The sequence below is a fragment of the Lepisosteus platostomus genome, chromosome 8 (genome assembly GCF_059453375.1).
Source record: "Lepisosteus platostomus isolate fLepPlt1 chromosome 8, fLepPlt1.hap1, whole genome shotgun sequence".
NCBI classification, from domain to species: Eukaryota; Metazoa; Chordata; class Actinopteri; order Semionotiformes; family Lepisosteidae; genus Lepisosteus; species Lepisosteus platostomus.
In genome coordinates, this window is record NC_142618.1 from 37,724,937 (window position 1) to 37,751,812 (window position 26,876).

Genomic DNA, 26,876 nt, shown 5'->3' on the forward strand with positions numbered 1-26,876 from the left:
AATCTGAAAGGAGGCAATTACTTATTTTAAGAAAATGTATTTGAAAAAAATAAGCCCTCATTTTAATCACGTTTGCATTGAATGGGGTGCCATGTCAGTGTGCATTGCCTGCAAAAGCACAAGTTAAGGTTAATTCCTTAAAGTAAAAAGTAGGAAAGTAGAAAGAAAGAAGAAGAAATACAATGTTTAGGTTGTGCAGCCTCCACAAACTTGAAGGATGTGTGAACCCTTCCTGAAGAAAAAGACAATGTTTTTTTCTACTTTAGAATTTGGCATGCAATTAACCTCTTCTTGTTCTTCTGTAATTCATGCTTGATCACTAAATTGTACTTCATACTATATATAGCAAACCGTATGTGTATTATGTAAGTAAAACTTCAAAGAGACTTTATCTTTGCACTGAGATCCTTATTTGCTTTAACCCCTTTAGGATTTCTTTGGGAAGTCAGATCCTTATTTGGAGTTCTACAGACAAACTGAGACAGGATGGCAGCTGGCACACAGAACAGAGGTTTGTTTCTGTTTGTTTCTAATGAGAATAAACTATTGGTGTGGCTCACTGGAGGACATGCTGAAGAGGATAAGCCTGGATAGAATATGATTTGTAATGAGAAGGCCCATCAAAAATCAAACTTGCATAGTCATCTATAGAGCTTTGATTGGTGTTTTTCATGGTGAGTGCAAAACCCATTTTGAGATATACAGTATATGCACAAGTTTAGAAATCACACAGTAATTAATTTTCCAATATCACAATATCAATTAAATACAAAAAACAGAATCATACGGGAAGCTGTTTGGCTAGAAATAAGCTTTAAAGGCTTAGAAAAAGTTTACACTCTTGACAAACACTTTTAACAAAATATAAATATTGTATATACTTTAAGGATATTGGCAAATTTTCTCAATGCACATTCCATGAATAGCAGCATTTTAAATGTAACCTAGCACAAGGCAGAAGGGATTATAGTATTAAGAAAATCACATTGGTACAGGAGGACCAGTATGGTGACCTGGGACACTGCGTAGGAATTAAGTTTCTTCAGATTAGATGTCGAACTGAGGTCCTGTCTTCTTGGTCATTAAAGATCCCATTGCTCGTGATAACCCTGGTGTCCTTACTAAATTCCAGTTGAGGTTTGCTTAATCTGTTCAAACTACATCTTGCCCTTAGTTTTCCCCAAATGCAAGAAATATTATTAGTAGTGGTAGAGAAACTGCATACATAGAAACACCTGGGCAAACCCTCAGTGAAGCCTGTACAGCTGTGTCTTCTTTAGTTTATAATGCTGCCTGTATGTAACTACACTTCTTAATTAAATTATTATATAAAATTAATAATTTTATATAACTCTGTTACATTTATTTGTGGATTTATTGTTCTGTCTGTTACCCTCAAGGTGGTCAAGAACAACCTGAACCCTGCGTGGAAGCCATTTAAAATCCCCCTACAGTCCCTCTGCAACAGTGACATGGAGAAGCCCATTAAGGTAGAACAAGAGGTTTATATGCTGCAATATAGATCCAGGGAGTGTGGTTACATTTTTACTTTGCTGCACAGTTGTGATTTGATTTAGAAGTTTACCCTTCAATACAGACCATGTATTAGTGAGGCTCAATCAAAGATTTTTAGGATTAAATGATTTGAATTCTGTTTGAAAATCTTTTAATCTTTACTACAATACAATTTTTTGATTGGCATGAATTTATCTCTCTCTGGAGTTTTCCTTTCACAGAACTTCCATTGATATTTAATTAGCCACATGGTGCAATTATAGTAAATGTTCCACCAGGATCTACTTCGGGACATGAAATATAATCACACTTTACAATACTGAGAAAACCAGAGAAAGGGTAAAGGTTATCTTGTACTATCATTGCTTATGTTTTAGGACTTGTATTTTTTTAATTTTGGTCAAATATTCAGACAGATTGTGAACGACCTGTAAGTCTCTTTCAATAGTATTATGTTTGTGACTTTTTATTGGTTTAGCTGTTTACTAAGTAGTGTTACTAACAGTACTCGTGCACATCTGAAAGGATTTCTCACATAAAAGGATTTCTCAGAATTATACAAATTCTGCATTTATATGTATAATTCTCTGCTGAATTTGGAGGTTGCCTCAATAGTCCTAAAACTCCCCATATATAATAATAATAATAACAATAATAATAATAATAATAATAATAAACATTATTTTATATAGCGCCTTTAAAGGTGGCTTCTCAAAGCACTTGAATTGGCTTCATCGCTCTGTGTCCAGAATACACACATACATTATAAATCTACACTATATAAGTGTAAGGAATGTATTATTATTATTATTATTATTATTATTATTATTATTATTATTATTATGGAACAAGTAATAGGTATATTCCATGCTAAAAAGAGAAGGAAGAAAACAACGTTTCAGCTGCGGAGCCTTCTTCGGGTGGAAGAAGAAGCCGAAGAAGGCTCCACAGCCAAATGTTGTGTTTTCTTTCTTCTCTTTTCAGCATGGAATACACCCATTACTTGTTCCTTTGCAGCCTATGCATGCTGACACAGCTACCTACCTGAACTACTACTACTTATTATTATTCCTTTAGCAAAGGCCTTATTCATTGCAAAGTGAAATATACTGTATATATAGTGATGGGTGTTAAAAATGCAACATATGAGTTCTGGAACCAATAATGAGCTGCATTTATATGTATAACCTTACTTGTCAATATACAAGACTTATAATTTACCTTGGCAGTCATGTACATATATGACATGGCAGTCATGAAAGTGATATGGCTAGATATTTGGACTGTTTTGTGCAGTGTATTAACCGTTCCATTGATCAGGGAATTAGATTATGGATGTGAGAAAATAGCTAGCGATTTTAACAAATGGTCATTTTCAGCTGAAATGACATTCTGATTCTAGGAGGATGAGAGGATGGAAACTATAGGGAAGGCTGAGTGAGTTACCAATTGCGGCTCACCGTGCTGTGGAGTGTCTTGAAGAAGGGTGATGTGGAATTGCAGCATGTACTGAGCACAAAGCCGTGTGTTGTTGTTGGACTGGTCAGGGTGCTGAACAACCATAATTCCACCTTTAATGGTCAGTAACTGGATCAAGTTAAGGGCATCTGTACGTTAGGCAAAACTCTTTTTGTTGTTTTTTAATGTCATTTGTGTGATGGTAGAATTGCCGTTATATGTCAGTGAAAAGTGAAAACCAGCATTAAATAAGTGGCTGATCTTTTAATTAATTCCACTTGGTAGCAATAGCTTCAGAATCAAACCTTTTCTCTTAGGTTGTGTTGTTCAGAATTGGTAGTGTTCCCTCCAGCAAGTGTTGGTGGACACAGATTTTTAATAGAAGAGCACACATACAGATGCAGCCATTCAAAATGGGTGAGGTATTTCGCGGCATACCCCGGTGGGCGTGTCGCGGTGTCATGCGGTATCACGTGGTGTCACGTATCATTTGACGCTCTGCCGGAAACTATCCAGCGTCGCCTTGTAAAACCGCCAGGGGGAGCTTAACCTCTCATTTACAGCATTTGAGCCTTTAATTTTGAACTGTGTATTACAGCATGTTAATCATCAGTCATTAAAATGTTGGTATATTTTATGAAAGCAAGATTGCTCAGTTGGACAAAAGTACACAACCTACCTTTATCAGAAATATTTATGCATCAAAGCCTTTACTGCAGATATTACTAATAGTATTAATAATGGATGACTTTGGACAAGCTGTATACTTGGAAAAATACACACCGGTATTCCATTTCTCCCTAAACATTGTAAGCTTCGAAGTCTTTAACTAACGTGATACCGGAGTCAACAAGCATACTTTTAGAATTTGATTAAAAGGGAATATAATATGGAATTGCGTATCTAAAGAATTTAATAACGGTATGATTATATCCGTGTACTGCGACAGGGCTGTGTAGGGCTGTTTCGCCTGCCTGTTCATACGAGCTGTCTTGTAGCCTACTGGTCTAGGTGCGTGACTACCAACTGGCAGGTTGTGTGTTCGAATCCAGCTGGTGCTGGACTTTTCATTTTTATTTATTTATTTTTTAATCGCGTAACATAAACATATTACCGTATGCAAACTGTACTGTATACAGTATGTATATGTATATTTAATGTCTTAACTGTGCCCGTTTAAGTATTGAATATTCATATCTAATTTTACCACTGAAGGGAAATCTTAGTAGCTGAGCATAAAAAAATAGGAGCATACTGTAACGCGTGTGAAGGCTATAAACGATATTAATTTTGGAACATAAACATACAGTATATGGCTGGTCTCGGTACTTTAAAGAAAAAAATACACACCAGTATTCCATTTCTCCCTAAACATTGTAAGCTTCGAAGTCTTTAACTAACGTGATACCGGAGTCAACAAGCATACTTTTAGAATTTGATTAAAAGGGAATATAATATGGAATCGCGTATCTCAAGAAATTAATAACGATATAATTATATTCATGTTGCAAAAGAACTGCAACGGACATAAAAACTCCCTTGCTTTTAACAGAGCGTTCCATAATTTCTAACTACGAAAATGCCAGGTGAAAGGATTTGTAAACATATTTTGTTAAAGCAAGTCAGTTTTTTCCAAGAAAGTTTAGCCTTTGTCACTAATGAAACCACTAAATAAAGACATAAATATAGAAATCTTAAGATTTGTGTTATTTAATGTTGGTAGCAGGATGAACTGTCAGAGTGTATATTTTGTTGCAGAGTTGCTGCAAGATGTTAACAGTGAAAAAGGTATTTAGAAATGAGTTATTTCAAGATGAAAAAGAAAACATACACGAAACATGGTTTCATTATGACCAGAATCGGTCTTGAGATATTTTTAACTTGATTTACAGTATTTGAGAGGTATGTCTTAACACCGATACTACAGTGCTTAAGTACTGCTCACGTATATGTTTCTAGGTTTATATTATGCATTTCATACGGTCAAATTACTTTTGAGCAACTAAAAAGAAGCGCGAAACGGTATGCGTTTTAGTTTCGTTTTGTGCTGGGACCCGTGGATTGATTAGAGATATCAAGTACATACAAGTCATTTTTTAAATGTTGTAGTTCGTCTTGAAAAAATGTTACGAGTACATCATCTATCAACAATTACACAGGTTCTGTTTCCATATTGCGGATTTTGGTTACGTAATATTATTTTCTAGATTTCACGTTGTGAATATATGATTTGGGCAAACAGAGCCGCAAAGAAGTACATTATTGGTTGTTGTTTTTTTTTTTGCAGTTTTATCTAGAACAAGCGATGCTTAAACCTTTGTCTGATTCTTGTGAAACTATCCACACGACAGTTACAGTACCTAGGAATTGACTTCAGTGATGTCACTGATGGGATGTTTCTAAAAATCCATCCTCTGTAAAACGTCTTCTCTAGTTGTCCTGCATATGTATTTGCTAATGAAGCTGTGTGTTCTGAGCCTGGATCTCTACATTTCTGTATGAACCAGCTTAGAGGGCTAAAGACAGCTTGTGTTTAAATTGAGTGTAAGGCAATTTATGCTTCTAAAGTCATGGTCAGCATTTATTTTTGTACTGTGCTGTAAACTTGTTCTGTGCCAAGTCACATTATTTTATAGCGTTTTTATAGCGTTATCAAATCCGGTGGCGCTGTGTGTTAATTTCCTGACTCCCATGTCACATGGTCTGTGATTGAAACCTGTAAAACCGGTTTAATTCGTGACAGCCAGCACTCTTCAGGTGTGAGGGTCTTCTGCTCAGAATGAAACGCTAAAATGTTTGTGTATATTCTAATGGTAGTGGGGGCAGGGTGTGTGGGAACAGGTTTGGTTGAAATTGCATTGAAGATCTATGTTCTTCACACCTGAAACATTTTCTCTGAAAGCATTTTCTTCGCAGTTTAACCGATCTTGTTACAGCATGTTACAGTTTACTATTATTAACCATATTAATTTTAAGTGCTTAATGTAAAATCTTGTAAAAATATATTTTCATTGTTCAAATATACATTAAGTCTGACTATCATATAATAAGTTAAATACAAAACTAAAGAAAAAATAGGGTTAAATATAATTCAAAATATTTTGCTAACAATGTTAACTGTTTATGAATAATAAAATGTATTAACTAAGGAGTAGGATGGCACAGTTGTTAGTATGTTTTTTGTTTTGTTTCTTTTTCATAAATACAACAGTAGTACCTGATGTCTCAGTGGCTTTCAAAATTAAATTATGCATGCAAACCTGTGAACTAGAATGATAACTAAGATATCCATCCATTATATTCCATAATATCCATGAAATATATGGCGCTGAAATATGTGTGACACAGTGGTGGCCTGACACGGTGAGGTGCCCTGGCAGCTGTATGATGCAGTGGTGGCCTGGCACGGTGAGGTGCGCTGGCAGCTGTGTGACGCAGTGGTGGCCTGGCACGGTGAGGTGCGCTGGCAGCTGTGTGACGCAGTGGTGGCCTGGCACGGTGAGGTGCGCTGGCAGCTGTGTGATGCAGTGGTGGCCTGGCACGGTGAGGTGCGCTGACAGCTGTGTGGTGTGACGCAGTGGTGGCCTGGCACGGTGAAGTGCGCTGGCAGCTGTGTGGTGTGACGCAGTGGTGGCCTGGTACGGTGAGGTGCGCTGGCAGCTGTGTGGTGTGAAGCTGTGGTGGCCTGGCACGGTGAGGTGCGCTGGCAGCTGTGTGATGCAGTGGTGGCCGGGCACGGTGAGTTGCGCTGGCAGCTGTGTGGTTTGACGCAGCTGGTGGCATGGCACGGTGAGGTGCGCTGGCATCTGTGTGATGCAGTGGTGGCCTGGCACGGTGAGGTGCGCTGGCAGCTGTGTGATGCAGTGGTGGCCTGGCACGGTGAGGTGCGCTGGCAGCTGTGTGATGCAGTGGTGGCCTGGCACGGTGAGGTGCGCTGGCAGCTGTGTGACGCAGTGGTGGCCTGGCACAGTGAGGTGCGCTGGCAGCTGTGTGATGCAGTGGTGGCCTGGCACGGTGAGGTGCGCTGACAGCTGTGTGGTGTGACGCAGTGGTGGCCTGGCACGGTGAAGTGCGCTGGCAGCTGTGTGGTGTGACGCAGTGGTGGCCTGGTACGGTGAGGTGCGCTGGCAGCTGTGTGGTGTGAAGCTGTGGTGGCCTGGCACGGTGAGGTGCGCTGGCAGCTGTGTGATGCAGTGGTGGCCGGGCACGGTGAGTTGCGCTGGCAGCTGTGTGGTTTGACGCAGCTGGTGGCATGGCACAGTGAGGTGCGCTGGCATCTGTGTGATGCAGTGGTGGCCTGGCACGGTGAGGTGCGCTGGCAGCTGTGTGATGCAGTGGTGGTCGGGTATGTAGAGGTGCACTGGCAGCTGTGTGGTGTGATGCTGTGGTGGCCTGGCACGGTGAGGTGCGCTGGCAGCTGTGTGATGCAGTGGTGGCCTGGCACGGTGAGGTGCGCTGGCAGCTGGGTGATGCAGTGGTGGCCTGGCACGGTGAGGTGCGCTGGCAGCTGTGTGGTGTGACGCAGTGGTGGAAATGTTCACCATGTTTCACCATGCTGAAAATGTTTGTACCAGACTTTTTTGAGGCCTGTTTAATTGTGTCTGAAGTCTGATGTTGTAAATTTTATTGTTAAAAAGATCCATGAAAATGTCACTACTAAAGTTAGCTGGTACTGTTGGTATTGTAAGTGGCAAGTAGAGCTCATATTTTAGATTTTGTGTAGTTGCTAGCGTTGAACTGTGTGTTGGATGCACATGAATATATTCATTATATGCCAGCGCACCTCACCGTGCCAGGCCACCACTGCGTCACAACACACAGCTGCCAGTGCACCTCTACATACCCGACCACCACTGCATCACACAGCTGCCAGCGTACCTCACCGTGCCAGGCCACCACTGCGTCACATAGCTGCAAGCGCACCTCACCGTGCCAGGCCACCACTGCATCATACAGCTGCCAGGGCACCTCACCGTGTCAGGCCACCACTGCGTCACACCACACAGCTGCCAGCGCACCTCACGGTGCCAGGCCACCACTGCATCACCCACCTGCCAGCGCACCTCACCGTGCCAGGCCACAACTGCGCCACACCACACAGCTGTCAGGGCACCTCACCGTGCCAGGCCACCACTGCATCACACAGCTGCCAGCGCACCTCACCGTGCCAGGCCACCACTGCGTCACAACACACAGCTGCCAGTGCACCTCTACATACCCGACCACCACTGCATCACACAGCTGCCAGCGCACCTCACCGTGCCAGGCCACCACTGCGTCACATAGCTGCAAGCGCACCTCACCGTGCCAGGCCACCACTGCATCATACAGCTGCCAGGGCACCTCACCGTGTCAGGCCACCACTGCGTAACACCACATAGCTGCCAGCGCACCTCACCATGCCAGGCCATCACTGAGTCAGAGATTAAATAAAACCTCACTCGCACCAAACAAATTTATATTTCTAAATATCACAACATGATCGAATTTAAGTCATTTTAATAACAATGAATAGTCACCTAGGCGTTACAATATAAACATTTATATTGATTTAAATAACGTTTTGATTTAAATCGCAAATGCGGGTTTAAATATATGTGTTTTTTGATTCACAATTAGACAAATGCAACATGAATTGATATCTTTGTTTTCTAAGTATCTTAATAAACTTTCAGCATAGCTTTCTCCCCGTTTAGATTTATTTTGGGATCAAACGTGGAAAGATTAGATTGTAATCGTTTTTATTTTTTAAATACATTTTAGAAAAGTGTAATCTATACTAAAAAGCTGTACACCACCTGCTATAAAGATACATATTGTAATACTTTCGGGTTCGGATAGGACAGACACAAGAACTCAGACTTGCGGAGTTAAAGCAAGTTAAAGCCTTGATTTTATATATCACCTTTAAAAGTGGCATCTCAAAGCAAAGTAAATACCCAACACTGATTGTACCCATCTGTCATGCTAATAAAGCAGCTTGAATTGACTTGAGAGAGAAGGGGGGGGGGGGATTTGCTTTGTGTATAAAGTACATTGTGAATGTTTTCACAGCCTTCACTTTGTCGTTTTTATGCCATTTTTTGACCACGCACGAATATTCCTATGTCCGTATCTTCGCAAGGGAATCAATGCGAATTTTAATACTAATTAAATGACCGCGGGCACTTTCCACCCCCTCTACATTCTCAGAGTAGAACAGACTAACCTTCTAATGAAAGACAGTCCACCCCCCACGGACAGGAAAAGTGCCCACAGGCACTTAAACTTAATATGGTCAGTAACAGTAAACAGTAACATGGTCAGAAGGAGCACGTACAAACGTTTCCGAAATAACCACATGTAAGAATCTGATGCTTAAAATGTTTAGGGAGAAAGTGGAATACTGGTGTGTATTTTTTCTTTAAACTACCAATACCAGCCATATACAGTCTGTAACGTAGGGATTTCTATATGTCTTTATTTAGTGGTTACATTAGTGACAAAGGCTAAACTTTTAGCTTCAGTAACGTGTACATATCTCCCCTTTTTATAAAACGACATGGTTGAAAACTGTTCCAGAGCCACTGTTGTTTCATCAGTGAAAAGTACATCATGAAATGCCTCTCCCTGTTCAATCCACTGGAAAAAAGAAAAGAAGCATAAAGCTTCTGATGGTCATAAACGATATTCATTTAGGAGCAGCATCAGAGGTATGTTTTTAACTGCACTGCATTGGAGAGAATACCATAGTGTGTTTTTTTTTTTTACTCCCTGGCGGAAACTGGCTTCCAGAAGAATCAGTATGGCTCAGAGATTAAATAAAACTTCACTCGCACCAAACAAATGTATATTTCTAAATATCACAACATGATTGAATTTAAGTCATTTTAATAACAATGAATAGTCACCTATGCGTTACAATATAAACATTTATATTGATTTAAATCGCGTTTAAATCACCTTTATTTAAAACCCATAAATAAAGCTGATACTGTTTAGACTTTTAATTATTTAAAACTGTATTAAAGCAGCACGATACACAATGCAACGTAAATCGCTATCTTTGTCTTCTGTGTAATAATGTTCACCTCTCTGTCCAGCAAATTTACAATAGTAATAATAATGAACTTTATTGTATATGGCGCCTTTAAAGGTGGCTCCTCAAAGCGCTTTACAGGTTAAAAACAATACTGTTAGGCTGGGAAAACGATTTTTTTTTAAGAAATACAAAATGAGATATAATGATATGTTCCGGCTTAGACATTAACGAAGAGCATAACGCGTGTACTGTATACACTGCAAGTACAACCCCCCTCTCTGCAGGAGTGCTGGCTGTGACGAATTGAACCGGTTTCACGGGTATTTTCAAAGTAGGAGGCGAGATTTCCAGCGAAAGACACCTCCCCCCCTCAAAAACCCAGTAAGTACAGTACTTACTAGTTAAAGGCTAGGCTCCTCAATAAAATCGCTTTAACATGCTAATGCGTTGGTGTAACAGTCCGGGCGTGGCAAGCTTCTAATTTCAACCCGACTACGGCGAAAGGAACCCTTCTTTCATTAGAAGACAATGAACATATTTTAGCCCTGAATGAATTAATAGCAAACATGGTTTACATAAAAGACATTTTTCCAATAAAGTTTAGCCTTTGTCACTAATAAAACCACTAAATAAAGACATAAATATAAAAATCTTAAGATTTTTAAAATACATGACTTTGCTAAAATTTATTTGAAAATAAAAACAATTACAACCGCCAGGGGAGAGAGAGAACAGGGGAGGGATGTTGGTTTTGCATAAGGGGCGGGGCTTATTAGGTATGTTTGGGAATGAAATTAGGTATGTTTGGGAATGTGTAGTTACATGTTCTGGCTGTTTGTGAATTATCGTTGTTGAGTATGGAGTGTTGAGGTATTGATTTTGTGTAATGCTTTATGTTGAAAATTGAGGTGGATTTTGTTTATGATAAACAGGATAAACTGGGATGGGAGGAAGGTTTGGTTTTGCATAAGGGGCGGGAGTATGATAATTGGAGGACTTTGCGAGAGTAAAATGGTTTGATATATTTGATTTTGTATTGTGGTTGTTATCTATGTTTTTGGTTGGTATTATGTTTATATGGTTGTTTTTGTTGGTTGGTTGTTATTATGGTTATTAATAATACGATCTATAGTTTAAATCTGAGCCTAAATAAAAAGAAAAAGCAAGTGATTAGGTTTATGAGGAATCTAATTACTTATTCGTTTAAAACGCTATATAAAATAAAGTTTATTATTAATTTGCTGGACAGAGCGGTGAACATTATTATGCATAAGACAAAGATAACGATCCTGATCAGTTTAGAAATCTGTGTACGCTGTAAGGTTTTTACTTCTTAAACTTTTAAAATACACGTTTTGAATAGAAAGAAATCCTCTTCCTGGTACAGTATGTATAGCAAACCAGCACGTCTTTTTTCTCCAATCAGAGGGGTGTCAGATGGTGTCAGCCAATCACCATTCTGAAGCCCTACCATAATCTCTGGTATGGGGAGACCCCAGAATTCTGTCCCATAGTTTAGACAGATGATAGATACTTTTATTGATCCCGTGAGGGAAATAAAGTAAATCATTTTCATTTTAGGAAATTATTAAACGCTCGGTTAAAAGCAAAGGAGATTGTCTGTTATAGTGGACATAAAAACAAGAGTTCGCTGGCATTATATCCTGGAAGACACAGACCGGCGCCAGACCGGTAAAATGCCTGATAAACTAGGGATTGGACAGTTTCCAAGTGCTTGTACAATCGATGGAAATGTTCAAATAAATGTGCAAAAGAAATAAACAAAATAATCATTTATTTCTTTATCATATTGGGTAGCTAATGTCCTCTTTGCTAGTTAGTGGCTGTGTTTCTGCGTTGGGTAGCAACGGGTGACTGTTCTCAGGCGGAAGATGTAAACAGCTTAATGTTCGTGTTAAATAATTTTTTAAAATTAAAATTCATTCTATACAGCAATCACATATTTGGGTACCATTTCATAAAACTTTCATGCTTAAAATGTTTAGGGAGAAATGGAAGACTGGTGTGTATTTTTTCTTTAAACTACCAAGACCAGCCATACACAGTACAGTTTACATACATACAGTAATGTTTATGTTCCTAAATTAATATCGTTTATGACCTTCAGATGCGTTATGCTCCTCTTCTTTTTATGCTCAGCTACTAAAATTTCCCTTTAGTGGTAAAATCCATATAAATATTCAAAACTAAGCGGATTAAAATGTGCACAGTAAAGACATTAAATGATTAAATCTTTGCACTACCAACCAATGCACCACGAGTGCCCCTGTCGGTCATTTTGGCCAGCCAATCACTTGCCCTGCGGTGCCCTACGGTGCCCCGCGGGTTGGTTACTGTACCGCGGGTTTTTACCGCTCATTTTGAATGGCTGCATTTGTATAGTTTCAAAACCATATCCCGATGTCCTGGCTAAGTTCCAGGTTGGATTTCAACAGTTTGACCAAGCTGAAGTTCTCCTTAATTCCCATGGATCTGCTGAGGCATGATGGCTGCCATGTGTTCCCAGCTTGGTCTGCAGTTTAGTAGTGAAAATTCTGTCTGTCTGAGACCTGGGTCACGCTGCCCACATTAGGCACGTCTAAAATCACAATATGACTGAACGTGCTGCAAGAGACTAGTGTTTGATGCACCTGGACAGGCTAGAAGATGGCACGTTTACTGGCTAAAAACCATCTTTACTGTTTCCATTTCCATTTCAACTAAAATCCTGTATGGGAAATGTCACCCATCGTGCCTCTTCATGTGTGATGTGTGTTGTGTGTTGTGTACCATCAGGACACTCCAGCAAGTGCCTGTCACTGGATGGCTAATGACTGGTTTTGCTTGAGTGCTTTTCTATTTAAAAAAAAGACAGCAACTGCAAACCTGTGACAGATTTGACGACAGGTTTATCTATTAAATTCTTTGAATTTTAACAAAATTAATCTTGAATATTTTCAAGTTTCTTCTCAACTAACAAGCTTGCCTACTGTAATCAATCAGCTTCTTCTATCTTGGCCACTGTAAGGAGGCAGAGTTAAAGGACCTGCTTTAAAATTCAGGTGCACTCTTTTTGTTATCCAAGTTAGGAATTTTAAGTTTTTACTTTTTGTCAAAGTCCATGATAGATGTTGCTATGTGTGTTAGCATGTTTTGGTTGGTTTTTGTTGTCTTGTGGAAGTTGAGAAGATCTTGATCAGAGACATGTATGTTTCCTTTTCCTGTAGAATGCCATTACTTGTACAGATTCCTTTTGTGACATGCTTCGTTTTGTTCGTTCAGAAGAGTCACAGGAGGTCAAAATTAACACGATTGTAATGAGGAATGGAAATGTTAAGTGGTGGACTGTCATTGTAGGAGGAATTGAAAGTCTATAGTCCCTTGGCATATATTACACTCATATTTAAGCATTTTACAAATATGGATTGCATTAGTTAATTGAGCTACTGCTCTTAAATTAAATTAGTGTAGATTATTGCTCGTCCACTGCTACTGTTGCTCAAGTTCATGAATAAGACAGAATAACTGTTCTCAGCACGTGTTCTGAGCTTACTTATTGTTTACTGCTCCTGCAGTGTCAAAACTTTCTAGATCTTACCTGGATGGTTGACTCACCTGACACTGTACACATGCAGTTTGGGATGAACTTGGACATTGACTGCAATCAGTCGTCCACCTCCACACCACTGATGATGTGCCAGTGGTATAACAGCCATGCGGACACTCAGGCATCAGATGACATCTGAGCAGCATCAAAAACATGAGGACCTTAAAGCTGATTGCAGTTTTTAAACTCTAGACCTCTAAAGATGGCATGAACAATTCTGAAGGTTTCTGGATGACAAGTGTAGGGATAGGGAGCTCTTTGTGTTGTAAGCACATTTAAAACATCTCACATGTTCTGGGTTGCAGTTTTATAAGCTGGTCCTGGCAGCATTTCAGCATTGCTCTCCTTGCTGCCTTTGCAGGTCGAGTGCTACGACTACGACAATGATGGGTCCCATGATCTCATAGGGACCTTTGAGACGAACCTGACCAGGATGCAGCAGGGATCCCACACCTCCCCGGTAAGTTGCAGAAAAGCCCAAATTCAAACTGAAAAGAAGTGGAAGTATCGGCTTCCACAACATGGCTAGGTAGCTTGTTCCAGTCTTGCACAGTCCTTTGTTTTCTCAGTATTAAATGCACTGAACCATGATATCCACTTGTGTTTGATAGGTGCCCTTTGGTCTTTTAAAATAATTGTCCCCCTTCAGTTGTTATAATGGTGGAAAATTGTAAACATCAGCAAAAAGTGAGTCTAATTTTGATAGCCTAAACATGAATGATACAATGTAATTTTGGAATCCTGGACAGAAGACCAACGGATGATTTTAAGATGGAATTTTTTGTAAGATATTGGTCAATTGACTTATTTTTGTATCTAATTTATTATGATATTATATTATAAAGTCTCTGATTAAGTGATAAATTGGGGATTTTCATTCCTCATAAAATTTATTTTGTTTGAGCAAGTTTGTTCCAGTCAGGGAGCAGCTCATCCTACAATTGAACTATTAAGAACAAGTTAGGTTAGGTGTCCTATCGCTCAAGGGCTTTGTTTGAACTAAAATAGGAATGAGAAAGGGTGGGGTTCAAAATGGCTATAACTGGGGAGTGTGAGAGAGAGTGTTATTGTAGAAAACAAACTGTAAAGTTAAATCTAACCTGTATGAGTTCTTATGAATCAAATATGTTTCAAAAATGATTTTTAATATTAATGCAGAGTTTCTAGGTTTTAGTTGGTCTGGACTGATCTGCTGATATTTTCTTTGGATCTAGATTATACTTTCGCCTTTCACAAACAGAGTAACCCTTTGTCATATTGTTTTCTGCAGGCTGAATTTGACTGTGTAAACATTAAAAAGAAGCAGAAGAAAAAGAACTATAAAAATTCTGGGGTTGTGAGTGTTAAGTTGTGTCAGGTATGTACATACTTGTCAGGCTGCGTGTAATGTTCATCTATGGGATCTTCCTTTATAAATGCTTAAACCCAGAATTACTCATTTTAAAATGCAAAATTAGTAATCATTCCACTACTGCTAGTAATAATATACTATAATAGTAATTGTATAGAGATGTCCACTTGTGTTTCCAGACTAATGATTACTGTAAGTTAATATTATGACTTGCAGAGGCAATTATGGAGGCCATTTGGTGCATCTTATTTGGTAGTTTAGTAGCTAAGTGAATCTAATTTCTAACTAGATACCTGAGTTTGTGCCTCTACCACCTGACAAACAAGCCTGATCCAGATAACCACGACCCTGAGTGTAAAAAGCATTTCCTGTTCTCCATCCTAAATTAATTTATTTTAGTTTCAAAATGTAACCCCATGTCCTTGTTTCACTGCTGACTGTGAAATAGTCCGCTATGTTGAACACATCATTTTTATTTTTCTATTACTTGTTTTGTTCTGATGAGGGCATAGAAGAATTTAATAATTCACTTAATAAGAATGTCTCAGATGTTGGCAAATGCTGTATGTGAACTTTTAATATTGCAGGTGGTGAAGGAGTACAGCTTTTTGGACTACATCATGGGGGGTTGCCAATTAAACTTCACTGTGAGTATAGCACTGTAATTATCCATTGATACACAAAATCAGCCTTGTTACTTGTCTGCTTTGAATTGATCAGCCTTTTTAGTGGCTCTCAGTGACAACTGGGTGGATGGGAGGAATTTCTACAATTTTTCTCTTTCCCTAGCCATTGTTATTGCATTGTTAAACATTTGTGTTCAAGACATCTCCCTTTGGCTTACCTTAGTTGGAAAACTAGGATAGTTGACTTCCAGTAGGAAATCTGGTTTTATGTGTTAAATGCTAGGTAATACAGTTCCCTTTAAATAGTTAAAAAAGTAATTACAATGTCTTTGTTTTAATTAGGTGGAATACATTTTAGATGTGTTTTGCAAAGTATTAAAATCTTCAATTTTATGTTTTCAAACAGCATACAAGTACCTAGATATTTAATATACAAATATTGTGTTGGCAGATCTCCTGTTAGTTGTGTCAAACATAATCAGACATGCAAAAACAGGTTGGAAGCTAAGTTAAGTTATTGGAAGACAAACGGATTGATCTGTGTGAACTGAGTGATCATTACCACCTGTCACCTGTTTACCAGTGGCACTGGCTGAAGTCTGTTTTAAGTACAGTACAGCCCTCTTGTTATTCATAATGCCAGAACAGGTGGTGCAGGTTCCCCTAATCCTACTGCCTTCTTCTCCAGTGCCAGTTACACATGGCATTTACTTGATTCAGTGCAGATGGAGTGGTGTGAAACCTAAGTCAAATTCTATTACGGCCCTGGTGAGGGTTTGGGAACCTAGTGTTAGTAGCAGAAAAAGATGTGGTAAGCACAAATGTTTTTCTTTCTATTGCTTTCAGTAATGATGTCTTGTAACCGTGTTATCTGCCTGAACAGAGACGCTAATAGATTTTCACTCTGTCCTCGTTGATCAGGTGGGAATAGATTTCACAGGGTCCAATGGAGATCCCCGGTCACCGGACTCCCTGCACTACATCAGCCCAAATGGTCACAACGAGTATCTCATGGCCATATGGTCTGTCGGCATGGTCATTCAAGACTATGACAGGTACTTGCGCCATTCTCCACACATCTGTGAAATGGTTACATGGAAATTGTTATTGTTCTGCTGCTTCTTTTTCCATATAAATAAACTCCATACTGTATATAGAGTGCACAAGTGGAAATAAAAATATGAAGTCTTCTCATGTACAGCTCTATACACTAGGAATAGGCAATAACAAAATTTGCATTTAGCAAATATTGTCCTTAAATCACTATGATCACAATTGTCTGATGAACAAAATAAGCCCTTTGGAGCATATCAGAAAGATGTTAAATCAGCTGCAGAAAATTTCTCTAAAAGTCACTGAGTTTGTGGAGGCAACATTATGTACTAGTATTATACAGTGTGCTGGGGGGGATCATCTTTCTAACTCTCATCAACCCACTGTAGCATCTTTTCATAGTAGTACCTTTGCTCTCAGCCATCCAGAGCCAAAATATTCACCATTGAAGAAACTTTGGCAATGAAAGTATTCATGAACATCAGAAACTGTCACGATTGTAGTCCCGCCTCCTTAAGGGTGCTCTGGCTCTTTCACTTTGGATTTAATTCTGTGCACCTGACCCCTGTTCCCAGTCCACCTTGAAAGCCAGGCGCTGACGTTCATCCTGGCTCTGCATCTGGTTTCCGCACAGTGCGAGTCTGGGACCTGGAAGCGCCTGGTCCCGTTAAGGTTTTAATCCCTGTTCCTTTTCCTTGTCCGCCGGTTTGGATTCGGTTCATGGTTTTAATTCCATGTTTGGATGGATCACCTGGCTATGATTTATTCTTGCGTTTTTGGATTCCCTCTATGGATTACTTTTGGATTGTTTGCCTCGGCCACACCTCCCCAGCGCACTTTGGACACGCCCCCCTGTTTTCATCCCCGTATCCCTGCATGACTTTTTCCTAGTGTTCCCCCACTTCTTCAGTTTGTGTCGTCCGCATAGTGTCCGGAAAGAACTGTTCGTTACAGAAACTCTGGAAACTGTGGAGGTCTACAGAGAGTGTAAGGATTAGTGTCCAAACAATGAAAATTCTCTGTTGAGAAAGAGAGTCTTTATTATCCCAAGGGGGTAATAAGGAGCAACATTTTTATAGCCTCAGACAATGTAAAGAAACCACACAAACAGTACACTCAGATATGAACAAGAGAATCAACTGTTGAGCAAGGTTATGGCTGTAGGTATAAATGAGAACTTAAACCTGTTTGTTTTTATAATGGCAACTCTGTATCTGTATTCTGAGGGCAGTAATTGAAATTCATTAAACAAAGGGATTACAGGGTCCTGTAGGATTAAACAGATAATAATCTATATAATCTTTATGTAAGGTGAGGTTGGATGGAAAGATCAGCACCAATGACTTTTTGATTAGTTTAACAAAATACTCTACAGTTTGTTCTTACTCTTCAGATCCAGATTCCTTAACCAGCAGATCAGGGCAAAAGTTGAAATTCAATTCGAGGCAATAAATTGTCAATCTTTTTTGAAAATAGAATCTACATTTGCTTCAATATTTTGCTTTAACTTGCAGTCCAGAACAGTCCCTAAATACTTAGGTCAGTATAAGTATAACGACGTGATTGATCTCCACTGATGTAGGTTTGAGTGGGAGACTGAGGGTTCTTCCTGAAATCAATTGCCTTTTCTTTGGTTTCAGAGGCATTCAGCTTCAAATAGGTTTGTTCACCCCAAGTGGCAAACTCATCTATAACTTGCCCATCCATCTCTTGCAGGCTATCAGAAACCTTTTTCCATCACTGCTGCCTCTATTACAAATAGTCTGCCATAGTTGAAGAAAAATACAAAAAACAAACTTTTTAGCTTAACATCAAATTCGATTGATTCTTCTCTGTAAAATGGTCTTCAGCATTTCTCCAACGCGTGTGTCCCACTGGGTGGTTATACTCGCAGACATCAGGTTTCATCCCAGTGCGAATGAAGGGGCTAATCCACTCCAAACTAATTGTACAATTTTCAAATGTTATGTTTCATGTTTACAGTGTACTTAAAGTGTTGTCCCATTAAGAGCAATCAGTATTTCATGGGATCATAAGCTCAAAGTTTGTTTGAATTTATTATTTAATTGTTGTGCTTGCAGTTGGTAGATGACAATGTGCCAGAGGTGGAGACCATTTCAGCCTTTTTTACAATGTGTTTTAAAATAAAATAAGCTAAATGTTTAATGCTGATTTTTATGCTTTGTTTTGAAGCAGCTAAATGCAGTTAATAAATTATTGCCATTATTGGATTCAGGCCTTCTGTCTTCCCAAAACCCTGACAGAATTTATGCTTGCTGATATTATTTCAAAACAAAATAATTTCCACAAAACTATTAATTACCATCACTGCTATATAATTTTTTTTGTTGGTTTTTAATAGTGACAAAATGTTTCCGGCTTTTGGGTTTGGTGCTCAGATTCCACCTTCTTGGCAGGTAAATATGAATGATTTTATAAAGAACAAGACTTCATTACAGTTTTCATATCTAAAACAAAGCTGTGCAATATGACTTGAACTCTTTTAGAAATACATTTCATCCTGCTTGTTTGCTCATGGTACTGACAATTTTTTGCAGGTGTCTCATGAATTTCCTTTGAACTTCAATTCATCAGCTCCATTCTGTGCAGGTAAAATTGTTTTGAACGGAACAGTCAAAATCATTGATGCCTTTATTGTGCTTTAAACATTTAATGTCTACCAGAACATTATTACCGTTATGCAAACATTACTAGCCCACACCATTCTCAACAAGTGAGAGAAATCCCCTGGTTTTGAGAACAGAGATCCATGGTGCCAGGTTAAACAAAGAGGTATGATTTTGCAGCGGTTAGGGTTTAGGAGTTAGGATTGTGTCAGTGGTAAGCTGATTGAACCACTCTAATCATCCATTATTATTTTTTTCCCTCAGGCATAGAGGGAATTGTGGAAGCCTACAGAGTGTGTCTCCCTCAGGTGAAACTGTACGGACCCACAAACTTCTCCCCCATCATAAACCATGTAGCCAGATTTGGGGCCCAAGCAGCACAGCAGAAAACTGCATCTGTAAGTAACATTTCTTGTATCATATTGCATCTAACTTTGTAAAATACAAATACAACTGTGAACTGTGCCAAGAATGACATGTAGTTTACTGTTACCTCTGGCTAGTGCCAGGGAAATACATGTGTTCATTGAAGAGGCTGTTTGCACTGAAGAAATTGCAGGCCTTGGGCATGTCTTGAGCATTTACATGGCAGAAAATTGTAAATTCTTATGATTGTTACAAATTATATAGAGATTGATTAATTATCAGAGATAATTTGTGAAGATGATAAAAATACTTCCATCTGCAAAAGTGAAATCCTCTTACTGCCATTGTTGAATAAGTCCTTGTGACATTTAGTTGTCTACGCAAGTGTTAATAGGGAAATAGCCAGAACCTGTGCCAGACAATGATCAACGGGGAGGCATCCGGTTTTCACAGGGGGGGCACTATTATTTATATGTTTATGGTCTATAAATGAATTAAATGTAGTATCTACTCAATATTTCTTAATAGCACAATATTATGGGCTACTTTAAGTGAAGTCTTCCTGCGTACTTCTGACATACGAATTTCGGCCACTTCAAAAATTCTTTGGTCTTCTCAAAAAACAGAAACCGCATTCCTACGTTATTCTCAGAACAACAGACTCAACCACTGCCCACTCGAAAACACAAGCACCATTACAAAGAATAACGTTAAATAACGCAAATCGCACAAAATCTAAAATGCAAATAGGTGTTTTACTCTTCCCCTTGAGGCAGGAGTGACAATCAGGACCATGGGTGGTAGCCTAGCTGATAAAACTAGTCAAGACAACGTTATCATTTTGACCAGTGATGAATACAAATAACAGTAGAGGCTCATGCTCAGTGAGAACTGAACTGAACTTTTAAGAACGGTGATCGGAAAACAGTTTGGAGTGTGGAGAAAGAGTTTTCACATGTTGCTGTCGAAGCACAGCATGCTAAAGCCAGTTTAAATGTTATCAATAGGCTACTGCAGGCATTGCTTAAATGGTTTTGTGGTCTTCTGACAGCAGTCTCTGAACAGTCCATTCCTGGGGCCTGTTCCTCTTACATTAGGGACATGAGGAATCGGCACGCAACTTGGTGCACTTCATAAATCAAATCCAATCAAAGACGAACCGGTGCAACACCGTGCATTCCGGGTGAATTAACGATCGCACCCATATGCGCTGTAAAGCACACAGCACATAACCTACGAAAGCAAATAGTCTTTGAAAGCAAAATGAAACATGAAGAAAAAAACAACTTGAAAACCGTTTATGGAAAAACATCCTGCTACAGACTAATGACAAAAAGGCGTGGAGATGCTAACCAACACACCATCCCAACAAAATTATAGCAAGCACAATTATGATGGAAAGAGGTTAAACAGAGATGCCACGACTGGCACAAAGGTCCGTCTGTAGCCCCATATTGACGGCACTGGACATAGCAACACATAACCTCATTAATTTACACTTGCATCAACCATTTCTGAAATTCTTTTAGCCTATATTTATAACTTGGGATAATATTTTGCAATCTGAAACATCTACAGATATGTTTCAGACATACATTCCTTCCAAACCCCAAATACACTGTTCATGAAAAGCTGCTCATACAGGTTCCTGTTGCTGATATATGGTGTTGCTGCCTGAGAATGGAACCAGAAAACCTGTCCCTTCTGTCTTTCATTATCCCTTTTTATTTTTTTCCACGATGTAAAGCAATACTTTGTTCTCCTCATCATCACGGATGGAGTGATAACAGACTTGGACCAGACCAGGACTGCCATTGTGAATGCCTCCAAGCTACCCATGTCCATCATTATAGTTGGCGTGGGGGGAGCAGACTTCAGTGCTATGGAGTTTCTTGATGGAGACAATGGGAGACTCAAGGCCCCCACGGGCGAGCCTGCCCTCCGCGACATCGTCCAGTTTGTGCCTTTTCGCAAATTCCAAAACGTGAGTAACTGCACCCCCAGCAAAATTGGTCCAAAAACCCAAGTCTGTCCACATTCACTTCGCTGAAAATATCATTGATAAAGAACCACACCGTGTTTTTTGTGGGCAATTTGAGATTGGCTAAATTTAAAAAACAGTTGATGTAAATTTCCCAATTAAAATAAAAGCATTTTAAGTATTGTAAAGTTTTCTAATGTATAAATTATTGTACAAGACATATTGTCTCGTAGCTTGATCTTGTAAGATCACACAAAATTGGCAAGCTTAATCAGGACTGGGTTGGAAATCTCCAAGGACAGCCAGGTTGTTGCTGCACGTGGTTTTGATGGACCAGTAGGTGGGGCTGTTCCCACTGGACCAGTTTTTCCAGACCATTATTCCCAGTATGGTTTCCAGGGATACCGAGCTGTAGGAGGTGATCCTGACAACATGGTTGTTTAAGGTTCCATGGCTCTGATATAAGAGCAGGGGTGTAACCTCTGTGTCTTGGCTAAGTTCAACTCTGGGCTTCAACAGTCTAGATTAAAGTTCCCCCTTAATTCAGCTGATGATGCAGTTTCTCGCTTCTCCACCTGGTCTGCTGTTTATTGGGACAGCTGGCACTTGATGGCTGTGGGCCATCACCAAGGTGGCTACAGCATTGGATCTGTCCTATGGAAAATGCTCTGGGATCCCTTAGATGAAAAGCACTATATAAAAGCAGTGAATTATGATTAAAATCAAGGTGCATTTTATGAGGCTGTATGTGCTCTGTAAAAGATGCATTGAGCTTGATTTGTCTGCTGTAGGATTTTTGAATAAAACATTCAGTTATCCCATTTCATTACAAAACCTAGAACTGCCTCTTGGGAAAGGCCCAATACCTACATTTTATAACTATTAAATTTTTTTTTCTCCATGAAGCATTTTATCATGGAGGTGTTAACCACCATATGCTGAATCAGTCAGCATTTCAAAATGAAGCACTTTTGCCGCAATGTATTAATACAATGTTTCAATTGTCTCAATGGAATAAAAATAATGAATATACATATTTCATACATATACTGTACATATTTCCAGTAGACATTGGAAAAATATATACTGTATGTGGTTTCCTTCCTTATCCTATGTCCTTTCAGTCAGTAGCCATAAAATTTTCATTGCTCATTATTCAAAAGGGATTTGGTTTAAACTGAGTTCCTTCAAAGTGCTACAAACATATTAGACATCAGAAAAACATCAGACAGCCTTGTTGAAGGCCTCCTGTTAGTTCATTTCAAGTCATCAAATGAATTGTCAATGCATCTAGAGCTGCACTTTTTCGTAATGATCTTTCAGAAGTTCTTGTCACTGTTCTGTCATCTTTCGATATTTCTGAATCTCATTTCAGGCACCAAAAGAAGCTCTTGCCCAATGTGTATTAGCAGAATTGCCTCAGCAAGTTACCTCCTACTTCCGAATGCAAAACCTGCAGCCTCCCCATGACAGTAGTCCTGCATAATGTACGGGGAAAGCATTGCTTTTTACTTACAGATAATACCTTTCTGATGACAAATGACAAAAATAGATCTGAATAATTAACTGTCAGTAATATATAAAAGCCTTCTGTCTTCTGCAAAAAATTTGTAAGAGTAGCCTTTTGTAGAGCTTAATACCTTATTTTATCGTAAAAGGAAAGAGGTCAGAAGCGTTTTTAGGAATTAGACCAGCATTGTTTAAGAACCCAGTAATGTCAGGGAAGGCTTGTACTGACAGGTGATCCTTGTAGTAATGCCTGTTTGTTTCCTGACAAATCTCACTCATTCAGCTAGAACAGGCAGGATACAAGACACTCCAGTACAGGGACTTGGCAGAGTAACAGAAATAAACCTCTTTTGTAATGGTTTGGTTCATTCAGCAATAGAGATGATGATCAGGGGGACATTCTGTCAGTCATTCTGACTGTTCCAGTCTTAACTTGGCACCATATCCGATGAGAAGTGATTAATCTTTCTCTGAAGTCCTCACTTTCCCAAGAAGCAAACAGAGCACTATGAAACCTGACTCATTGTGCTTCAATTTCTGTTGCTTTGTGAAGTCTTTTCAGTGAAACAGACATGCAGAACAAATTTTCAGGGAATTTACGCTGTTATTTTTCTGTCTGTTCCATGACTATGCAATTTCTGTCTGAAAGAGAACAGCACTTCAGATCTGCTATTTAGCTAGTCTCTTTCTTGCAATTCATTTTGGAATTGATTTTCTTCCTTAGGCTCCGAAAGAAGCTCTGGCACAGTGTGTGTTGGCGGAGATCCCTGGTCAAGTTATGTCGTACTTCAACATGATGAAATTGAGCCCACCCAATGATCCGACTCCAGCCGCCAGCATCTAACGGGAATTCTCTCTTGTTTTCTCCTGTATACATGTTCAGATAAGAGGAAAACCCATCAAAGAAAAAGCTTAAGTCCTGACTGCTTAAAAAGTAAGATTATTATAAATTTAAGTAAAGACAAGAGCAGTAGAAAACCTCTACTGTACATACCGATGTTATTACATATCCTCTTTAGAGTGAGTATTCTTGGGCATTGTGTCCTGACTCTGACCCATCTTCAAATTTCATTGTGGGTTTTTTAAGTTAAAAGAAGATACCCCTGGCAAGCACTGGCCACAGTTAAGGGCCCAGTTTATTTCAAATTTGCAAGTATGTCAAAGTTTTTATCCCAGGTTAGATGTCTTTTTAAGGTAACAAGGCATATTACAGTATGTAAACTGAGAGGTGGGATGCCAAAAATGTCGATTCCTTTAGTGAAATAATTTTATGACTTCGCGAAGGTTTATATAGTGAGCTTGGAAAGAGCCACAGTTATCATTCTGTAATGGTGGTTTATTCTCCTCCAATAACTCGACATGCTGATGTCTGAGACACTTTAATATGCAATGCTTTGATGATGGATATTCCTTACTATTCACTTATAGTTCAATCTCTTTTGCAGTATAGTAAGATCCAGTATTTGCACTGCGTATCCAATGCTTATATATTTTGAGCTGTTTACACATTCTACACATGCTTTAAACCAGAAAAGTACCATTGTCAGATGCAGAGAAACATGTATTTTGTATGACATTTTTAATGAATGTTTTATTGCTTTGTGGGGATGGGGGGTCATTTAAAGTATAATGTAACAGTTATACAGTACCTAACAGTTATACAAGGGAGCATGCATTAATGTTTAATGCATTGGACATGTCATTCATTAAATTAAGCAACAAGAAATGTGCCCTCTGACAAGAAAAGTTCTCTGACACTGGTTTAACAACTGGCACAATTAAAGACATGGAGAATCTATTAAAACATTTGAACTGCTTTATTTGATGGCTGTATGATCAGTGGCAGTGCCTCCTGGGTCCATCTATTGGGCAGCGGTGTGGGGTTTGATACCATAATAATAGTTACACTTGGTGACCTTGTAAGATGTTTTACATTCTTTTCATTGTTTTGTCAGCTTGTTTGCTTTTGCCTTTCTTGTTTTCTGAGGCAAGAGTAGGGGAACTGCCAGCACTGCTGTCCTTTGGCATTGCCACTGCGTGAACATATTTTGAACATTTCCAAAGCGTAAATAATATTAGCACTATGTGAATCTTTACTTGCATCAGCTCTCTGCACCAATAGCACTATATATTCTTTTCAGCAAGGTGTTTGGTTGTCATTAGGGGGACCTCAGTGCTGGCTCCTCACTTTAAGAGGAAAATTTACACAAACTTCGTCTGTTTTTTTGTAATTGGCCTGTGAATACCACAATGTTTTGGAAATTATACTATTAAGAAGATTCATTTTTAAAATGCATCTGTTAAAAAATGTATATTGTAAATTTGTAATACCCCAGACAAGGACTTGAAGAAGAAGCCTGATGAAAGCACCCAGTATTCACAGATCTGAAATATACAGCACATCATCTTTCTCCTTAATACGTCAAGGCTAATTCCAAGTACCTTGTCATTCTTTGAGATGAAGAGTGCCATAAGGATGCTATGACAAACATTTAATAGCAATGAAAATGACTTTTAAAAACTCAAAATGTGCCATAATACACTGGGATTGGAGGAAAACATTGTCAAATTGAGATAAGACCTTATGTATATGGGGCAGCTACTGTATGCTTGTGCCATAACACTGGTTGATTTTCACAGTTTGCTCCCTTCCAAAACCTGTTCCTAGTTTTCTGAAAATAATCATAAATGTTTAAAGGCACAAATCAAAGAAGTCACTTAAAATAGTTTTGGAAGGTAAGGTGGCTAAGGTGTATGTTCTGTGTATCAAGAAATGGAATGATATATAAATCTTTAATCACTACATGAGTAACTAATGGGAGCAAATTTACAATGAAGATTGTTACGTATGGGAATCGTAGCCTTTTTTGTCAGCACCGCAGTCAGTATTTGAGGATTTTAGGCTTATCTGTTTACACAAATTATGGAAATCATAGCAGCCATAAACCATAAATGTCTAGTCAGCTTTTAATGTTTTTAAGTGTTACTGTCCAACCTCTATTAGCCAGAAAACAATACATTCTAAATAAAAATGTGTTTATTAGTCCAACTCTTTCCACTTAGTGTTGGTTCGTTCCTTTCTTGATTCCATAAACTTTTTTTTGGATGCATGTGAGAGGTTTTTAAACATACAAAAAACAAAGGAAGTGATAGTTGACAATGTGCTGCTCAAACTACATTTTCCTACTGTGGTGAATGCCGACCCTCAGGCCACAACATGTAACCCAGAGTGAGCGTATCCCTGGATCAGAAGTGCACTTCTGTCGCTGCACTTGGCTTGTGGAACCCCTCCGGGTTTCTGTGTTGTACCAGTGGTCTTCTTTCAGAGGAGCCTGCTCAGTCCCACAAAACAGTCCAATACAGAGGTATTGCATGAAATATCTTTTGTTCCAGCTCTTCAAGCTATACGCTTCCCGGAGGAGCCAGTACAGTTGAATTCCTGACAACCTCCATTCCTTTTCTTTAAAGTTATTCACATTCACAGAGATACCCTGACTCACTGAGCCAGGCTCGCTCCACAGTATATGGCCAGGCTTCCCCTCTAATGGGAATGTATGTCCCTTGACTCCTCAGAGACATAATGGCGTGCCTTACATGGCTAAATTGCATACTAAATTCATTCTAGAGCTATCATTCATTAGCTAAATCCACTCCATAACAAAATACTTGTGTACATTTTTGCCATTAATTCTCTTAAAATCCTTCAAACCTTAATTGGGATTAGGGCTGCCGGATGGCTACAGATGTTAAAGCACAGAAGTA

At 39.1% G+C, this 26,876-nt stretch overlaps 1 protein-coding gene across 4 annotated transcripts in view; it reads left to right on the forward strand.

Annotated features, from left to right (window-relative positions):
• Positions 1-26,163, forward strand: part of cpne3 (copine III) — a 42,085-nt gene extending 15,922 nt beyond the window's left edge. For 3 of the 4 annotated variants that reach the window (XM_088643325.1, XM_088643326.1, XM_088643327.1), the window contains 11 exons: positions 431-511; positions 1,401-1,490; positions 13,963-14,061; positions 14,872-14,958; positions 15,540-15,599; positions 16,500-16,633; positions 18,994-19,048; positions 19,190-19,241; positions 19,523-19,656; positions 21,372-21,608; positions 23,839-26,163. In XM_088643325.1, the coding sequence (XP_088499451.1) occupies positions 431-511; positions 1,401-1,490; positions 13,963-14,061; positions 14,872-14,958; positions 15,540-15,599; positions 16,500-16,633; positions 18,994-19,048; positions 19,190-19,241; positions 19,523-19,656; positions 21,372-21,608; positions 23,839-23,958 (1,149 nt within the window). In that variant the 3' untranslated portion in view covers positions 23,959-26,163. Of the gene's footprint in view, positions 1-430; positions 512-1,400; positions 1,491-13,962; positions 14,062-14,871; positions 14,959-15,539; positions 15,600-16,499; positions 16,634-18,993; positions 19,049-19,189; positions 19,242-19,522; positions 19,657-21,371; positions 21,609-22,980; positions 23,093-23,838 lie in introns of all 4 variants that reach the window. The other variant, XM_088643328.1, reaches the window with a different exon arrangement.
• Positions 26,164-26,876: the final 713 nt, after the last annotated feature.